Source organism: Podarcis muralis, chromosome 7 (genome assembly GCF_964188315.1).
Source record: "Podarcis muralis chromosome 7, rPodMur119.hap1.1, whole genome shotgun sequence".
NCBI lineage: Eukaryota > Metazoa > Chordata > Lepidosauria > Squamata > Lacertidae > Podarcis > Podarcis muralis.
In genome coordinates, this window is record NC_135661.1 from 61016352 (window position 1) to 61031687 (window position 15336).

A 15336-nucleotide genomic window follows, 5' to 3' on the forward strand; every position below is an offset into this window, starting at 1 on the left:
AAAGTGCGTGACTAACTGAAGTTTTTTTAGATAAGAAAAAACAATGAAGGGGAAACATGCTAGTGACTTAAAAATTTATGTGGATAGAATTTGGTATGAAGAGAATGCAAGGATTGGAAACAATAATTTCTCACGCTTAGAAAGCAAGCGCTATGGAAACTGATGGCCAGCAAGTTTAAGGCAATCATAAGGAATTCCTCTTTCAAGCAGTGCATAATTAACCCTGGAATTTACTGCCAGAGGATGCCCTAATGGCCATTTTCATAACTGTTTTTCTTTTGAAGAAATGGTTTAGATAAGTTTATGGAAGCTATTGGGCAATTAGACATTTTAATCAAAAATAGAATCCTCTGTGGCTACTTGGGGATTCACAATGGGGTGGTGGTGGATATTACCCTCATGCCTAGCTTGTTAACTGTAAGAGGCATATGGTAGGTCACTGAAACATGGAACGGTAAGCTGGTCTTACCCACCATTAGGGATTCCAGAGAATACTGTACAAAACAGATACTAGGGCGGAAATTGTTGCAATGCTTCTGTTTCTCCAAGGACAGAACAGAAACCATGCAAGCAGATACAAGCAGTATTCACTATTATTTGCATGCTAAATAATAACAAAGTTATGTAAATAATGATTTTACATGTTTCCTTCCACTGAAATTCATTGAAATTGATTGCATAATTACTGAATGTTAGTTTCCACCATTGTTAATAGTGAGATGAATAACCTAGGTTTTAGCAGAAGCCAAACTGTAGTGGAATGGAAACAGTGCTGACAGTAATGAACACAGGATGGGACATAAATTTCTGCCTCCTTATGCCCCTGTCTACCAGGCATTCTTATCACTGTGCGTTAGCTCTCCATTTGTAAAAGGGGCTTTTTTGAGTCTTGGTCCTCTTCTTAACTAGCATCTGATCTTTCACAGCAAGGTGTCCGTGGGGAGCCTGGTTTTCCTGGACCTACTGGGGATGCAGGCGCACCAGGTATCAGAGGCTTCCTAGGACCTCCGGGGCCCCGAGGGCTACCTGGGGAGCGCGGTGTACCTGGAATGCCTGGGACTCAAGGTGCTCCGGTGAGTTAAACCTGATGATGCCCCATGCTACCACAGAAAACAGCCACACAGCACAGCACATGCCAGAGCTAGATGGACCAATGGTCTGACTCATAGTATAAGACCAATTCCTGTGTATTCTGGCAGTGGCTCTTCAGGCTCTGTCCAAGAGATCCTGTTCTCACAATCTATTAGCAGGTTTTTAAAATAAGAGGTACTAGGAACTGGAACTGGGTTCTCCTGGATGCAAAGCAAAGGGGCAACTCACAGAGGAAGCAGTTCACTGTGTGTCTTCATGCCCCTCTGTGCTGCTCTTGCATTCTTCCAGTTACCCTCCTCTAGAGGTGGATAATTCTGGTCTGTGTCTGCCTGCATCAGGTGCAATTGGATCACTGAGAAGACTGGCCTATTACACCTCTGCATGAATAATCATTCCTCCTTCATGTCAGGATGCATGCCCTGCTGTTGATACTTTGGACGCTCAGAATTAGGGCACAGCACCCTCTCATGGCCATCACTAAGTAGTGCAAAAATAATCTTTACAAAATCAGAAATTTAATCATTTGCACGTGAAGTAGAAACCCTGGTTGGCTGTTGCTGTTTTGCAAGGATGCAGATCCACTTGTCAGCCCAGCAGAGCTGAACTGCGGGTTCTGTGGACACTGCCTCTCCAAGGAGATGCTATCATGCACTGATATTTGCCCACTGCTTCCTCTTCCACTGATTTGCACACAGAATCCCAGCAGTACCACAAGCAGAGAGTAGAACTGGAAGAGGCACTCTGGAACTGAGCATTGCTTGATAAAACAAAGAGGGGCGAGTAGACCTTCCAGGTTTAGTGGTTGGGGTGTCAGCATTCTGCATGGCTTTTCGTCCCCCACTCCCAATCCTTCATTGTAAGTAGATGCACAGCTGCACAGCTCTATTTAGGTAGCAGGTCTGATAGCACATGAGTCAGATATTTTCCTCCATGTAGAGTCCTGGTTGTGATAACCAACAAATCACCTTGCAGGCCTGTAAGGTTTCTGGAGTCCAGAGCTAACTATGATGGTAAGAAATTGGTGCAGGCTTCAACAGGGGAAAATTGTTAGGCTATGGAGTACATGACCACAAGAGGCATGATGACCACCAGCTTTAAAAGTGAATAGAACAAATTCATAAAGGACTAAAAGCCTTGTAGCTGGAGTTGCTCAGGAATTCTACGAAACCCCCCAAATTGGTGCAGTTTCTAAAGGTTTAGTCTACCATCTTGATTCATATTGGTATCCAAACACAGATGAAAGCCTGCTCCTTGATCTTGGGAGTCATCGTGCAAAATTTAGTTATGATATTTTAAGAGGTGTCAGATGCATAGCAAAGAGACAAACAACTTTTGAAAATATATGGTAGACTAGAGGGTTCCACTCTGCTTGCCCTACTTCCCAACCATGTTAGTGCCTCCCGCCCTTCTCTTCTTGGGCTGACCCATTCTGAGGTGGATTCCTGGTAGTCTTGGCTCCGTCTGTGTGCCTCTTGTACCCCCTAGTGACTCAGAGTGTTGTCATTGGTCATGATAGCTATGTATAATCTCTGGTATCAGAGCCTATGCCTTTGAATACTTGTTGCTGGGAAACAACAGCAGGAGAGGAATACTGTGCTGATGTCCTGTTTATGGGTGCCTCATAGCTATCTGGTTAGCTGGTATGAGAACCGGATGCTGGCTTAGGCGGGCCTTTGATCTGATCTACCAGGGCCTTTTCTTAGGTCTACTGTGATTGTAATTGTGGTGCGTGACAAGATCTCCTCTCTTTCCACTTTCCAGGGCAGGGACACAGGAGATCAGCACATTATTGATGTGGCCTTAAAAATGTTACAAGGTGAGTACATAGAAAGAGCCTGCTGGATCTGAACAAGTTGGGTCTGCCTTGGCCAGTGTCTAGATTACAACAATGTCCAGCCAGATGCGTCCTATGAACCCACAAATGGAGCATGAATGAAACAGCCTCACCCTTCCATTGTTTGTCCCCAAGTAACTGGCATTCAGGAGCACATTGCCTCTGAAATTGGTAGTCCCATACCTTCTAAAAAACAACAACCAGGGTTGAAATCCATCACAGAATTCACACAGCATTTTCACAGATGTAGATATACAATGACTATCAACCTAGCGAACTGGCAGGGCTTAGAAAATGATCTTCCACAGCAGATCATCTATTAACTATGAAAATATTGATAGGAAAATGCAATGAATATAGCGTCCCTATATAAGTTGGGTTCATCAATTATGAAAAGGTTTTGATGCTGTTGAAACCTGGGCTGTACAATTATGAAATTGAAACCTGGGCTGTTCAATTATGAAATTGAAGAATTGACAGCAGATACAACCAGCTACAAGGCAACAGCAATGTATCAAGAAAGAAGCATAAGGCAAGGAGATGGCTTATCACATAAGCTATTTACACTTGCATTGAAAGGTGTGTTTAAAAAGCTGTTATGGTCAGAAAAAGGAATTGACATCAACAGAAAATGCCTAAATAATCTATGATATGCAGATGATATATAATTGCCAAAAGTTGACCAAAAGTGCAAAAAATGTAGGACTGAAAAAGGTAGGGAAAAGGTAGGACTGAAGATGAATCTAGCAAATACCAAAATAATGTTTAAAGAAGAGAGTGATATACAATTAGAAATTAAACAAAGCAAATTGAATAACGTCTATTTAAGCCAAAGGAATAATACTGAGAATTGAAAATCAAACAGTGGAAATAAAGTGGAGATTAAAACAATTGTGGGTGGCCTTGGGAAACTGTATAATGAAAAAAAATTTCCTTAGGCTTTAAAGCTAAAGTGCTCAATACGTGCATTTTACCTGTGATGTGTTATGTTGCCAAGAAATGGACACAGAAGCACAAACAATGTAAGAATAAAACAATATGGCATGGAATGCCCAATGTTAAGAATATCATTAACATATAGAAAAACTAATAATTGTATGTGACATAGATTGAAAGTTATGGATGGTAGTGGAAAAGGCCACAAAATTAAAATGGACATATGCAGGACATGTGGTAAGAGGCTGTTCAGGCTGATGAAATTAGCAGTGTTAGTATGGAGGCACTACAATTTCAAATGACCAAGGGAGTGACCTCTTACGTGACGGGTTGATTATCTAAAACTCACAGCAGGGCTTACGTGGTTGCAAGAAACAAACAACAGAAAATAATGGTGAGAACTTGAAGAGGTGTATGTCCAAAAATGGAAGGAAGGAAGGAAAGATATACAGTGTAGTCCTTCTAGAGTTTCATCAGCTGCACATTAGTAAACAATGTCCTCAAAATTCAGCCACTTTTGCAGTTCTATTCTGCAATAAAATCTTCTTCTTTTTTCGCTACTGGGGTGTTGTTTTTTTGTCCCAAATAATGCTAATGTGAAAAGTGTTCCATTCATTATTTTCAAGGAAAAAACAACCCGGAGAAGCAGGTAAATGTCTTTCTCCTGACACATTTAGCTTTGTTTTGACACATATTATCACTCCAAGACACACTGGAATTTGGCTTGGAGTAACAAAATGTCCATATCTTAGTAGTGGAGGGACAGGAATTTGACCCAGCATTTAAATGCAAAGCTACCCAATTTGCACTTTCCAAACCAAAACATGAACTCAGCAATCCTTCGAAATGCCCACTTCTCTGAATTTTGCAATGCATTTCCCTAGCCACGGGATGTGTATAAATATGCATATATTAGTGAAAATAATATACAAAATACATTCTATTAGGGGAAATTGCATAAATTGTGTATATTTGGAGGGATTCACATGAAAATGCTGATGAATTTTCATGAAGACTGATATGGAAAAGTGGAGATTTGAACTCAAGATTGGAAAAATGAGAAACTGTGAAAAACTAAAATTGACCGATTGGCCCATCCCTGTTTCTTAGTTTCTGTCTGTGGAGGTTAATAGCCATTCATAGATCCATCCTCCTTGAATTGGTTTAATTTTGTTTAAAGGCATAGTGAATTCCACGTGTTAATTGTGTATTGTATGAATACATACGAAAAGCACATTCTTTTTGTCTGCCCTGAATCTGCTGAATCCAATAAGGATGGAGGAGCCCCAGGTACATGCAATGCCTCTCTCTCATTCTCCCTCACTCACTCTGCATTACAGAACAATTGGCTGAGTTAGCTGTGAGTGCTAAAAGAGATGCCATAGGTGGGGCAGGTGTGATGGGACCACCTGGACCTCCAGGACCACCTGGGTCACCTGGTCAGCAAGGGCCACATGGACACCCTGGCCCTCGAGGCATCCCAGGAATCCTAGGAGCTGTAGGACAAATTGGCAACACTGGACCTAAAGGTAAGAGCCCATCTCTGCATGAAAAGCCTCATTGAGTTTTGTGGTTCAATTCAAGTGACATGTGCATGCTTCCTCATCCCCATGCTGCCTCCTCTTTAGTGCTTAGCAATGGTTCACTCTGACATCCAAACCAGCAAAATATGGTTAGTGTTTGCCCTCCAAACCAGTATCAGAATCCCCTTGGTACACTTTGCAAATATGACTATCTTCTCTGACATGTTCTGCAGTGTTTACTGTGTTGCATAGTTTCAAGTTTTGCTAGTCATGGGGAGGGGTGGCAAGGAGCTATGTGTGGACACTGAAGCCCTATCAGATTCCAGTCACCTGCTGATTTGAGCCATGAGGGCTAGAAACTTGCTCAAATTTTAAAGCTGAGATTCTGAAGTAACTGCACATTCTAGGGGTTTTCTCTGTGGAATCGCAGCATAACTAAGCATAACTGGCAATGGGGGGGGGAGAGCTGAATCATGTCAGTTTCCTTTGCAATAGCTTATTGCTGATTTTAATTACCGTTGAATGTCATCAAAACACTTGTTTTAAACTGCCTTTTACTGATAAGTTCAATGTTTTAATTTTTGTAAACCACTTTGAGGTTTTAACTGCAACCAAGTGGTATATACATTTTGTTAAATAAGAGCTTTTCTTCAGCCAGAGCAATGCAGAATCAATTGCTCTGCTGTGAGTCCTGGAGAGATGTGTGCATGAAGTGTTAAAAGTCTCTCTCTGTTTCCCCCTTCCAATTCTACAGGAAAGAGGGGCGAGAAAGGGGAGCAGGGAGAGCCCGGCCGTGGACATCAAGGGATGCCAGGGCCACCAGGAATACCAGGTAAGGTGACTGCAGAGGCACCAAGGGTAAATCACAAACAGAAGGCTTGTCAGGGACTTCCCACACGACATCAATACAAGTTGCCTGGGGCAGTAGTGGTACATGTGGTGTGGCAGAGGTGCCTTCTGGTGCCCACTTTGCCCCTGGATGGGAATGAAGCAGTAGTGAGGACACTGTTACAACCAATCTGCCTTGCCCCAGCTCCATTTAGGCCCCACAGATCTACCCCACCACATGCACCATGGCCATGGGTCTTCCACTCAGCATGATCCCAGATCACTTATCGCACCTACCTTTCAGTCCACTGTCTCTTTGAGCAGCATTGTCAAGGGTCTTGCCAACAGGCTGGCATCCCGCAACCCAGCCCCCTCCCCAAAATTCCCACCCAGAAAGCGTGAGAATAAAGAGGTCACAGCAACCAGGCCCAGCATCAGCATCTAGGCTGCCATGGGTATGCCAGGGCTCACCCCGCTTGCTGTTACATCTTTTTGTTCTTATTTCTTTTAGAAAACTTTTATAGTCAGGGGGTAGCCAACTGGGCATGTCCATGGCTACAGATGATCTTTTCAATATTTTTATTTTAAAGTACATTATCAATTTCCATGGTGCTTAAGGTAAAGGTGTTTAGCCGCGGGTGGCGCTGTGGGTTAAACCACAGAGCCTAGGACTTGCCGATCAGAAGGTCGGCGGTTCAAATCCCCTTGATGGGGTGAGCTCCCGTTGCTTGGTCCCTGCTCCTGCCAACCTAGCAGTTCGAAAGCACGTCAAAGTGCAAGTAGATAAATCTGGTGGGAAGGTAAATGGCGTTTCCGTGCACTTCTCTGGTTCGCCAGAAGCGGCTTAGTCATGCTGGCCACATGACCCGGAAGCTGTATATCGGGTCCCTCGGCCAATAAAGTGAGGTGAGCGCCGCAACCCCAGAGTCGGCCACCACTGGACCTAATGGTCAGGGGTCCCTTTACCTAGCAAAAGCAAACACCATTTTATTCTTACAGTCATGATGGAACTATTTCACCTCCTTTTTCCTTTACGATTGGTAACCTGGTTTGGGTTTTTCTGTTTGCTTTAACATACCAAGAATGTGGAATCAGCTGTGAAGCATGGAATGGCAGCGGAGAGAAGAGTTAATTGTATGCTTCACACTTGAAGCAATGCACTTGGCTGCCTGAAGGGTGTGTGTGTAAGACTGTTACAGGTGTGGAAAACTGTGTCCCACCAGGTGTTGGGCTCGAGCTCCCATCAGCCCCAGCCAGCATGGCCACATGGGAATCTCCTTTGCATTCCTCCCAGAACCTTGAGGTCCACCAACTGGAGCCAAATACAAAATAGTGTCATAGAAAGGGGCAGTGGCAGTGGATGAGGGCACCCCGGATGCATCTCACCCCAGGAAATTGTTCTCAGTAGTAGAACTGAGATCACAGTTCTATCACACAAAAATCTGTCTTTGTTTCAGCAAACAAAAGTTGTTGTGATCATTAAATTGTTGGGTGCCAGAAACGCTTGGTGATCTATTGCAAATCAGCCAGAGACCTACCGGTAGGTCCTGACCTACTTTTTGCCCACAAAAGATGCACAAGCATGAACTATCCATGCCTCTTTTCATTCTTCTAGGTCTTCCAGGACACCCTGGCCAAGCCACGAATGGCAAAGAGGGAGAGCGAGGCACCCCAGGTGTTCCAGGAGAAGCCGGGCGGCCTGGTTTACCTGGCCCTCCTGGTTCTCCTGGGCTCTGTGAGGCAGCCGCTTGCCTAGGAGCCTCGGCCTATGCTTCAGCCCGCCTGACTGAACCAGGTGCTGTCAAAGGACCTTCGTACTAAATGTGGTCGGGGAAAAGTTCCGTTGCATCGAGCTGGCAAAAGCTCCACCACTGGCATTGAGGGACCAAACACACCAGGACTTGAGAGCAAAGAGACGGGGAACAGCCAATCAAAAGCGCTTACAGAGTGGAGAGGCTCTGTATTGCTTGGGCAACAGTCCATTGCTGTTGAGAAGACAAAACTTGGCCACTGTGAGTAGCCAGAATCGAGGTGAATTAAAAGGCGCCCATGGAGACTCGCAGAGATGCAAAACTTGTCTTAATAGCTTGGATCGAAATTGCACATGAAACCTCACTAAATGACTGTTCCTCTTTTAAATACGTAGAGGTAATTGTTGACCCCATCTCACTGCCATGAAAATAAGTGTGTGTTTTGTCGAGATGGATGTTGTCAATGGTTCCAAAAGCAAGGAGGAGGGGATTTTATCATTTATCTTGACCCCAAATCATATTATAATTTGTTGACTCTGTAGAGCAGCCTTCCCTAATCCGGTTTCCTCAGATGTTTTGGACGACTACAATTCCCATCAGCCCTAGACATCCTGGCTGTCCTGGCTGGGGCTTATGGAAGATGTAGTCCAAAAATTGAAGGCATCATTTTGGGAGAAAGCTTCTGTAGAGTACACACAGTGACTTCTCTCTGTTGGTGTTTGTGTGGAATAGTTCCACATTGGGGAAAATTTGGAATTACCGCATGAATGAATTTTCTTAAAAAGTAGCATTTGATTTTTCAAAATGTAGTCTTTGATCATTCCCTACCCATCCAAATTTTTCTTCACCTCACTATGTGTAAATAGCAAAGCAAAGCTTGCTATCAGAAGAATTTAAGAACAAGCTTATCAATTGGTCCCTTGATAATTCTTTAATTATTTCATTGATTCACTGGGCCCCCTTTACTCTTTCAGCCCCTTTCCTTCTAAATCTCCAACTTGTTAACTTTTTGTCACATTATATTGCATTTGCATGGAAGGATTGAAGTCTCCAAATTTGTCCTCATTTCTACTTGCATTATTATTATACTTTTTATGAGATACAATTTTTGGTTGATTATTTATCAGAGTCACCCCGAATCATCTCTCCAAAGCTGTAAATCTTTGTAAAATAATGTTATTTTATAAGTACTAATTAAAAATCATTATTTTTTTCCCTCCACAAAAAATAGCTAGTCAAACAAGACAATAAAATGAAGAATGAATGCCAATTAACTTAATTGCTTCTCTGGGTTTAATAGACTTGTAAAAATTTGCTTTTCATTAGTGTGTGTTTCAATAATTATCTTTTGTGGCTAATTAATCATCCTCATGATTTATTTACTGGATCTTGCTCCTGTTCAGGGGATAAAATGGATTACTTTGGAGGACCAACCTGGCTCTGTGATCCTTTAGATACCATCTTGTCCAAATTTTGTGGAAGGGCTTGAAATGTAGCTAACTTTCCAAATTTGATTCACATTCCAGTTCTGAAATGTGTTTGGTGTGTGTGTGCAGGGATGAATCTCAGATTTTAATGCTAGGACTTTAGCTACATCATTTATTCTAGGGGAGAACCATACTGGACGATGGAGAGTCATGAAATGCTGTGAAGACCAACCATTTTTTGGTGGCATAAGCTTTCATGGGCTGGAGTCTCTTTGTGAGATGCATGAAGCATCACAATCAGTTACCAGATCACACACACACACACACACACACACACACACACACACACACATTAATTGGTTTTACATAAAAGTTATACATAACAAACACAACATTTTCAACATTAGAAAAAAGGTTCTTTTGAACCTTCAGACCTTCCTTCCATAGGTTCCAATTCTAAATCTATTATATAATCATAGTGTCCTAAAGGGGACGCGGGTGGCGCTGTGGGTAAAGCCTCAGTGCCTAGGACTTGCCGATCGTATGGTCGGCGGTTCGAATCCCCGCGGCCGGGTGAGCTCCCGTCTTCGGTCCCAGCTCCTGCCCACCTAGCAGTTCGAAAGCACTCCTAAGTGCAAGTAGATAAATAGGTACCGCTTTATAGCGGGAAGGTAAACGGTGTTTCCGTGTGCTGCGCTGGTGCTGGCTCGCCAGAGCAGCTTCGTCACGCTGGCCACGTGATCCGGAAGTGTCTCCGGACAGCGCTGCCCCCCGGCCTCTTAAGTGAGATGGGCGCACAACCCTAAAGTCGGACACGACTGGCCCGTACGGGCAGGGGTACCTTTACCTTTAGTGTCCTAAATTTATGTTACTTTACAAGTGTGATTGTATTCCTGCCAGTGATTTCAACTGTTTACAGTGGTCTCTCAAATATGTTAGAAAGTTATTCCAGTCTTTTAAGAATACTTGGCCAAGGGTAGTGTTCCATGCATCTGATGAAAGCTGGTTCACAAAAGCTTATATCACAATAAATCTGTTAGTTGTTAAGGTGACACAAGGCTGTTTTCTCCCTAGTTTGTCACTGAATTTTTAACCAAAACTTGAAATTTCCCTACCCAAACTCTGAAGCCCTGTGTCATTCTCATTTGACAATTTATCCACTTTTAAAAAACAGTTAATTGAGGCTAACACTTCATATATCTGATAACCAATTTAGCTGTAAGATCTACGAATTTGAAATCTTACAATTCCACTTTCAAAGCAGGAAGATGTGGTTGTAGGGAATGGCAGTGTTCTTGAACTCTCCAAGGTCCTGAACAGCAGAACTGTCCAGGTTATTTAAAATAGGAATTCTAAGCACTTCTTGAACTTGAGGCTCTGTGTATAAGACCATCATAAATGTTCACAGCTGTCCTCTATTTATTTGCGGGGAATAAATTTATTCTTCCATTTCTTTATTTTAGAACAAAAACCAGAATAAGAAATGGTGCCATGGCAACCGTTTCCAGTTATGCCACACCCTGTGGCAGCCATTTTGTGGCTGGTGCTGATAGAACGTACTCAAAATTCCAAGTGTGCTCATTGGCTTCAAAGATTTCGCTACTCCTGATGTACAGTTTTGAAGGACAAAATGGCTACCACAGACTACAATAGGCAATGCCCTTCTTTCAATATGGAAGCAATATGCCAGCTTGCACGTCTCACCAATCATAGGGTTTGGTAGGAGAGTCTGAATGCATAATAAAATAATCACAGATTTCTCATCGCTATTGCATTGTGCCCTTTTACAGAATACAAGTCCAGGTATCATTAGCTTCTGTGGGGATTGGATAGGGGCTAATAAGGAAGAAGTTGTTGTGAGACCAGCCAGTATAGCGACATGGGCGTGTACCATCACTGGTGAGTCCTGTCATGTGATGCCCAGGGGACCACTTCCTTGATTCTCTGCCACCCACCTCAAGTTGGGCAAAATAGGTGGAAGTTAATTTCCAATATTATATTTGTAAGATGAAATTTAATCAAGAAATTAAGCCTCTTGCATACTAACAAGGCTCCACGATGCATCTGACAAATGGAAAAAATGAACGAAAACCCTCTTTCCCCTCCCTCCTCTTCCCCCTCGCATGCTCCATCTTTTTCATTAAGGGCCTTCATAAATATTCATTGTATAAATAGAAGATTGGATGCCATGAAAGCAGTGGGGGCCGGGGGGGGGGGGAGAGAGAGAGAGATTGAAATCAGAGCGTTTCTGCAGGAATAAAAGGCCAGGCGACTGGCCAAGCTTCAGCCCAAATAACAATAAATCATTGGCACAAGGAGGATAAGAAACAGTCCTGTCATCTTTGTCATCTCAGTCTTCAGGGTAAATCAAAAGAGAGTTAGCCAATTTTTTTTATTAAAAAAAAATTAAACAAAGACCTGCTGGTGCTTTAATTGTATTGGACACTTAGAATGAAGTGCTATGAATATTAATTAATGTGGCCAGAGGCAGCTAAACAGAAGACGTGGGAATATAACCCAAGTCAGCCCCAACCACCTGCTTAACAAGTCTACTGATTCGGAAAGAAAAACGAGTTCCCTAGTTAGCTTAATAAATTGCACATTATAATTTATATAGCAGCTCAGTGTAAGATAATGCTGTGCTGAAAGTTCTGAATTGATTTATTTTCTTTTGGGCACATTCCCTGGGGTGAGGAACAATAAAAATTTTGTGGGGAGAGAAACCCACAATCATTGGTGGGCTGGCCATTTCAGAGGCTGGAGGCTGAATTTTTTGATGGACATGCTCTCCACCGCTCAGGACACGGGTGGCACTGTGGGTTAAACCACAGGGCCTAGGACTTGCCAATCAGAAGGTCGGCGGTTCGAATCCCCGCGACGGGGTGAGCTCCCGTTGCTCGGTCCCTGCTCCTGCCCACCTAGTAGTTTGAAAGCACGTCAAAGTGCAAGTAGATCAATAGGTACCACTCCGGCGGGAAGGTAAATGGTGTTTCCGTGCGCTACTCTGGTTCGCCAGAAGCGGCTTAGTCATGCTGGCCACATGACCCAGACGCTGCACGCCGGCTCCCTCGGCCAATAAAGCGAGATGAGCACCGCAACCCCAGAGTCGGCCATGACTGGACCTAATGGTTTACCTCCACCCCCAACTTTTTTCCCCACCAAGGGTTCCACTGAGGGCAACCAGGGTCCGCCCCTGCCCCCCAGCTGCAAAAAACCCCCCAAATGTACCTGACCGGATGCTGCATTGTCACTGCTTTTCTGCAGAGACATTGTGGGGTGAAATAGCCCCAGACAATGCTTGGAGCACCACTTTTTGTTTCCCATTGTGGCAAAAACATTTATAGGATGCCTGCAGACCGTCAGTGTTTTGTGCGAGGGACTCAGCACAGACCATCAATTTAAGTTTGTGCAATTCGCTTAAAAAAAAAAGAATGGGACTTTTTGAAGTTAGGGAAGTGACAGGAAAATGCATGGAGAAGTCTGGGGTAAATGGATGATTCACAAGAAGACACACAAACACCCCAAAGCCAAATCAGGATGAATGCTCATTGTCATATAACGGCCCAGCAATGAAGAAGAACACTCAGTATACAGGTCATCTCACGGAGCCCATAGAGAAGAAGGGCAAAGGGGAGGCCTGTGCTGCTGCATCTTGCCAACCCTTCCTCAGAATGTGCCTCCCCACTTTTGCTGCTATAGAATGGTGATTTTAAATTGGCACTTTCAGCCTGTTAGGGCAATCAGTTCGTATGTGCAGTTGTCGTCATTTGTCTGTTTGTTTCAAATATTAACCTACCGCTTACTGTTCAGGACTACCAAGTGGTTCAGGAGGCTCTCTGCTTCAAGCTTGCCGTCATTTGTGGAGGCTGGGGATGAAAAGCGGGAAAGGTACATGCCAGAGGGGCACTGTTCCTTCCTTCCCTCTCTCGCTTGCATGAAGATTGCGCTTACAACCTGAGTGTACGAATAAGGCTTTGGTGTGTGATGCACTTGGCAGAGTAACTGTAGGAGCATAAGATGAGCCTGGCTGTTGCATCAGGCCAGAGACCCATCTAGCCCAATAGTTTCTTCTCATAGTGGCTAATTTGGTGTCTATGAGAAGCCCAAAAGAAAGACCTGAGCACAGCAGAAGGTATTAAAACTTAGGGACTCTGGCAGCCAGAGCCTGGTGCCTCAGCCTCTATGCTGCTGTGGAAGCTTGTTAGAAGAGGAAGTTGCTGATCTACTCCTAGCTAGAACACAGAAAGCTGTCCTATACCAAATCAAATCATTTGCCCATCTAGTTCAATATTTTCTACACTGACAGGCAGCAATTTGCAGAGTTTCCAGCAGGATTCTTTCCCATATCATCCTGAACAGAGGAGCATGGTTTGAATCTCAGACCATCTGCAAGAAAAGAATAGGTTCTGCTCCTGCACTACAGCCCAGCCCCAAACAGACAAGTTTTAATGTTTGCAGTCATTGGTTTCTCTCTCTCTCTCTCTCTCTCTTTCTTTCTTTCACCAGGGGTCACTGTTTGCTTTCCAAAGATGAACTGCAAAGCATAAGAGTTTGTGTGGCATGAAAAATAAAAAGACCAAGATCAGACTGGTTGAGTGAACAGAGCACTAGTAAAATAGGGGAAGGGAGCAAGGTGTACGAGTGCCCCTGAAATTCTCCCACTTTCAGATTAGATTGCTGCTCAAAGATTCTCAAATGTTGACACCGCGTGGGTTATGGACAGGTCTTTAAATCGGAGACCTGCTTTCAGTTAGCAGAGGATATCAAAGTGGGAAAGACATACACAAACAGTCCAGCCGATGAACATAAGAATGTCTTTGCTGTTTCAGGCTACAGATACGTCTAGCCCAGCTTTCTGCTTCTAACAGTGGACAGCTAGATGTTGTTGGGAGTTCATAAGCAGGGCCTAAGGAGGGTGGTGGCCACCCCCTAGGTGGTGTGACAACCCCAAACGTTTGTATGGATCTGAAGCTACTTAGCCTACTGAGATGTAACCCACAGGTGGAGCCTGTGCTTTCAGTATAAAAGGTCCTGGTTCAGTATTTGGCATTGCAAGCAAAAGGATCAGGTGGCAGATGAGGCCTCACAGAGCCAGAGTAGGCAGTGAAGGCTATGTGCTTTGTAGGCAGATGATATCATTTTACTGAGACTGAGCAGGTCTGGGTCTGGTCAGTGCTTGGATGAGAGACTGTATGGGAGCCACATTTACACCGCCTTGGGTGTTGGGGTGGAAGAAAGGTGGGATATACATATGCAACGGGATAAACATAAATAAACAAAAATGTGAAAGTAAATAGTGTGTAGAATGAGAATTAGGCAGGGATGCAACGGTGCAATTTTGAAGATAAGTGTGGAACCAGTTTGACAAGCTGTCATATAGTGTATCCATAAAAGAGGAGCAATATAAATTGCTCTTCAGATGGTACCTAATACATAGCACTAGAAAGATTAAATAGACTCTACAGGGCTAATTATTTTAAATGCTGAGAGTGCCAAGCTGATTGTGCTCACTTTCGTCATATGTGGTGGGGCTGTCGGACTGCCAGATATGTGGTGGGGCTGTCGGACTACGACATGTTACTGGAGAACAATTTTTCAATGTATGCCAGACATCGTGGACATTACAATAGGAGCTACTTTTTTTGCTGGTCCTGTTCAATGTCATTGGAAAGAAACGAGGTGGAGAAGACTGTAAGATTTTTAGTTTTATCTTATTAATGGCTGCAAAAATCATGCAGGCAAGGAAATGGAAGGACCGGAATTTACCACCCGTTTGGGAATGGCTAATGAAACGTGTTGAACTGGCAATGATGGATAAACTAACAGATGCAATTCAGGAAAGAGAAGGCATGAAATGGATTTCAATAGCTGCAGAGAGATGGAACTGTTTGGAGGATTATTGGAATGAGCTATACAGAAATGAGATTGGAAATATTTTTGATTAT

The 15336-nt window shown here is 43.6% G+C and overlaps 1 protein-coding gene across 1 annotated transcript in view; it reads left to right on the forward strand.

The window, feature by feature from the left end:
* The window catches only part of COL9A2 (collagen type IX alpha 2 chain), a 51257-nt gene extending 42019 nt beyond the window's left edge, over positions 1 to 9238 (forward strand). The window contains exons 28-32 of the mRNA XM_028738983.2: positions 927 to 1073; positions 2854 to 2908; positions 5203 to 5391; positions 6140 to 6217; positions 7829 to 9238. Coding sequence (XP_028594816.2) covers positions 927 to 1073; positions 2854 to 2908; positions 5203 to 5391; positions 6140 to 6217; positions 7829 to 8034 — 675 coding nt within the window. The 3' untranslated portion in view covers positions 8035 to 9238. The remainder of the gene's footprint in view (positions 1 to 926; positions 1074 to 2853; positions 2909 to 5202; positions 5392 to 6139; positions 6218 to 7828) is intronic.
* The last annotated feature ends 6098 nt before the right edge of the window (positions 9239 to 15336 follow it).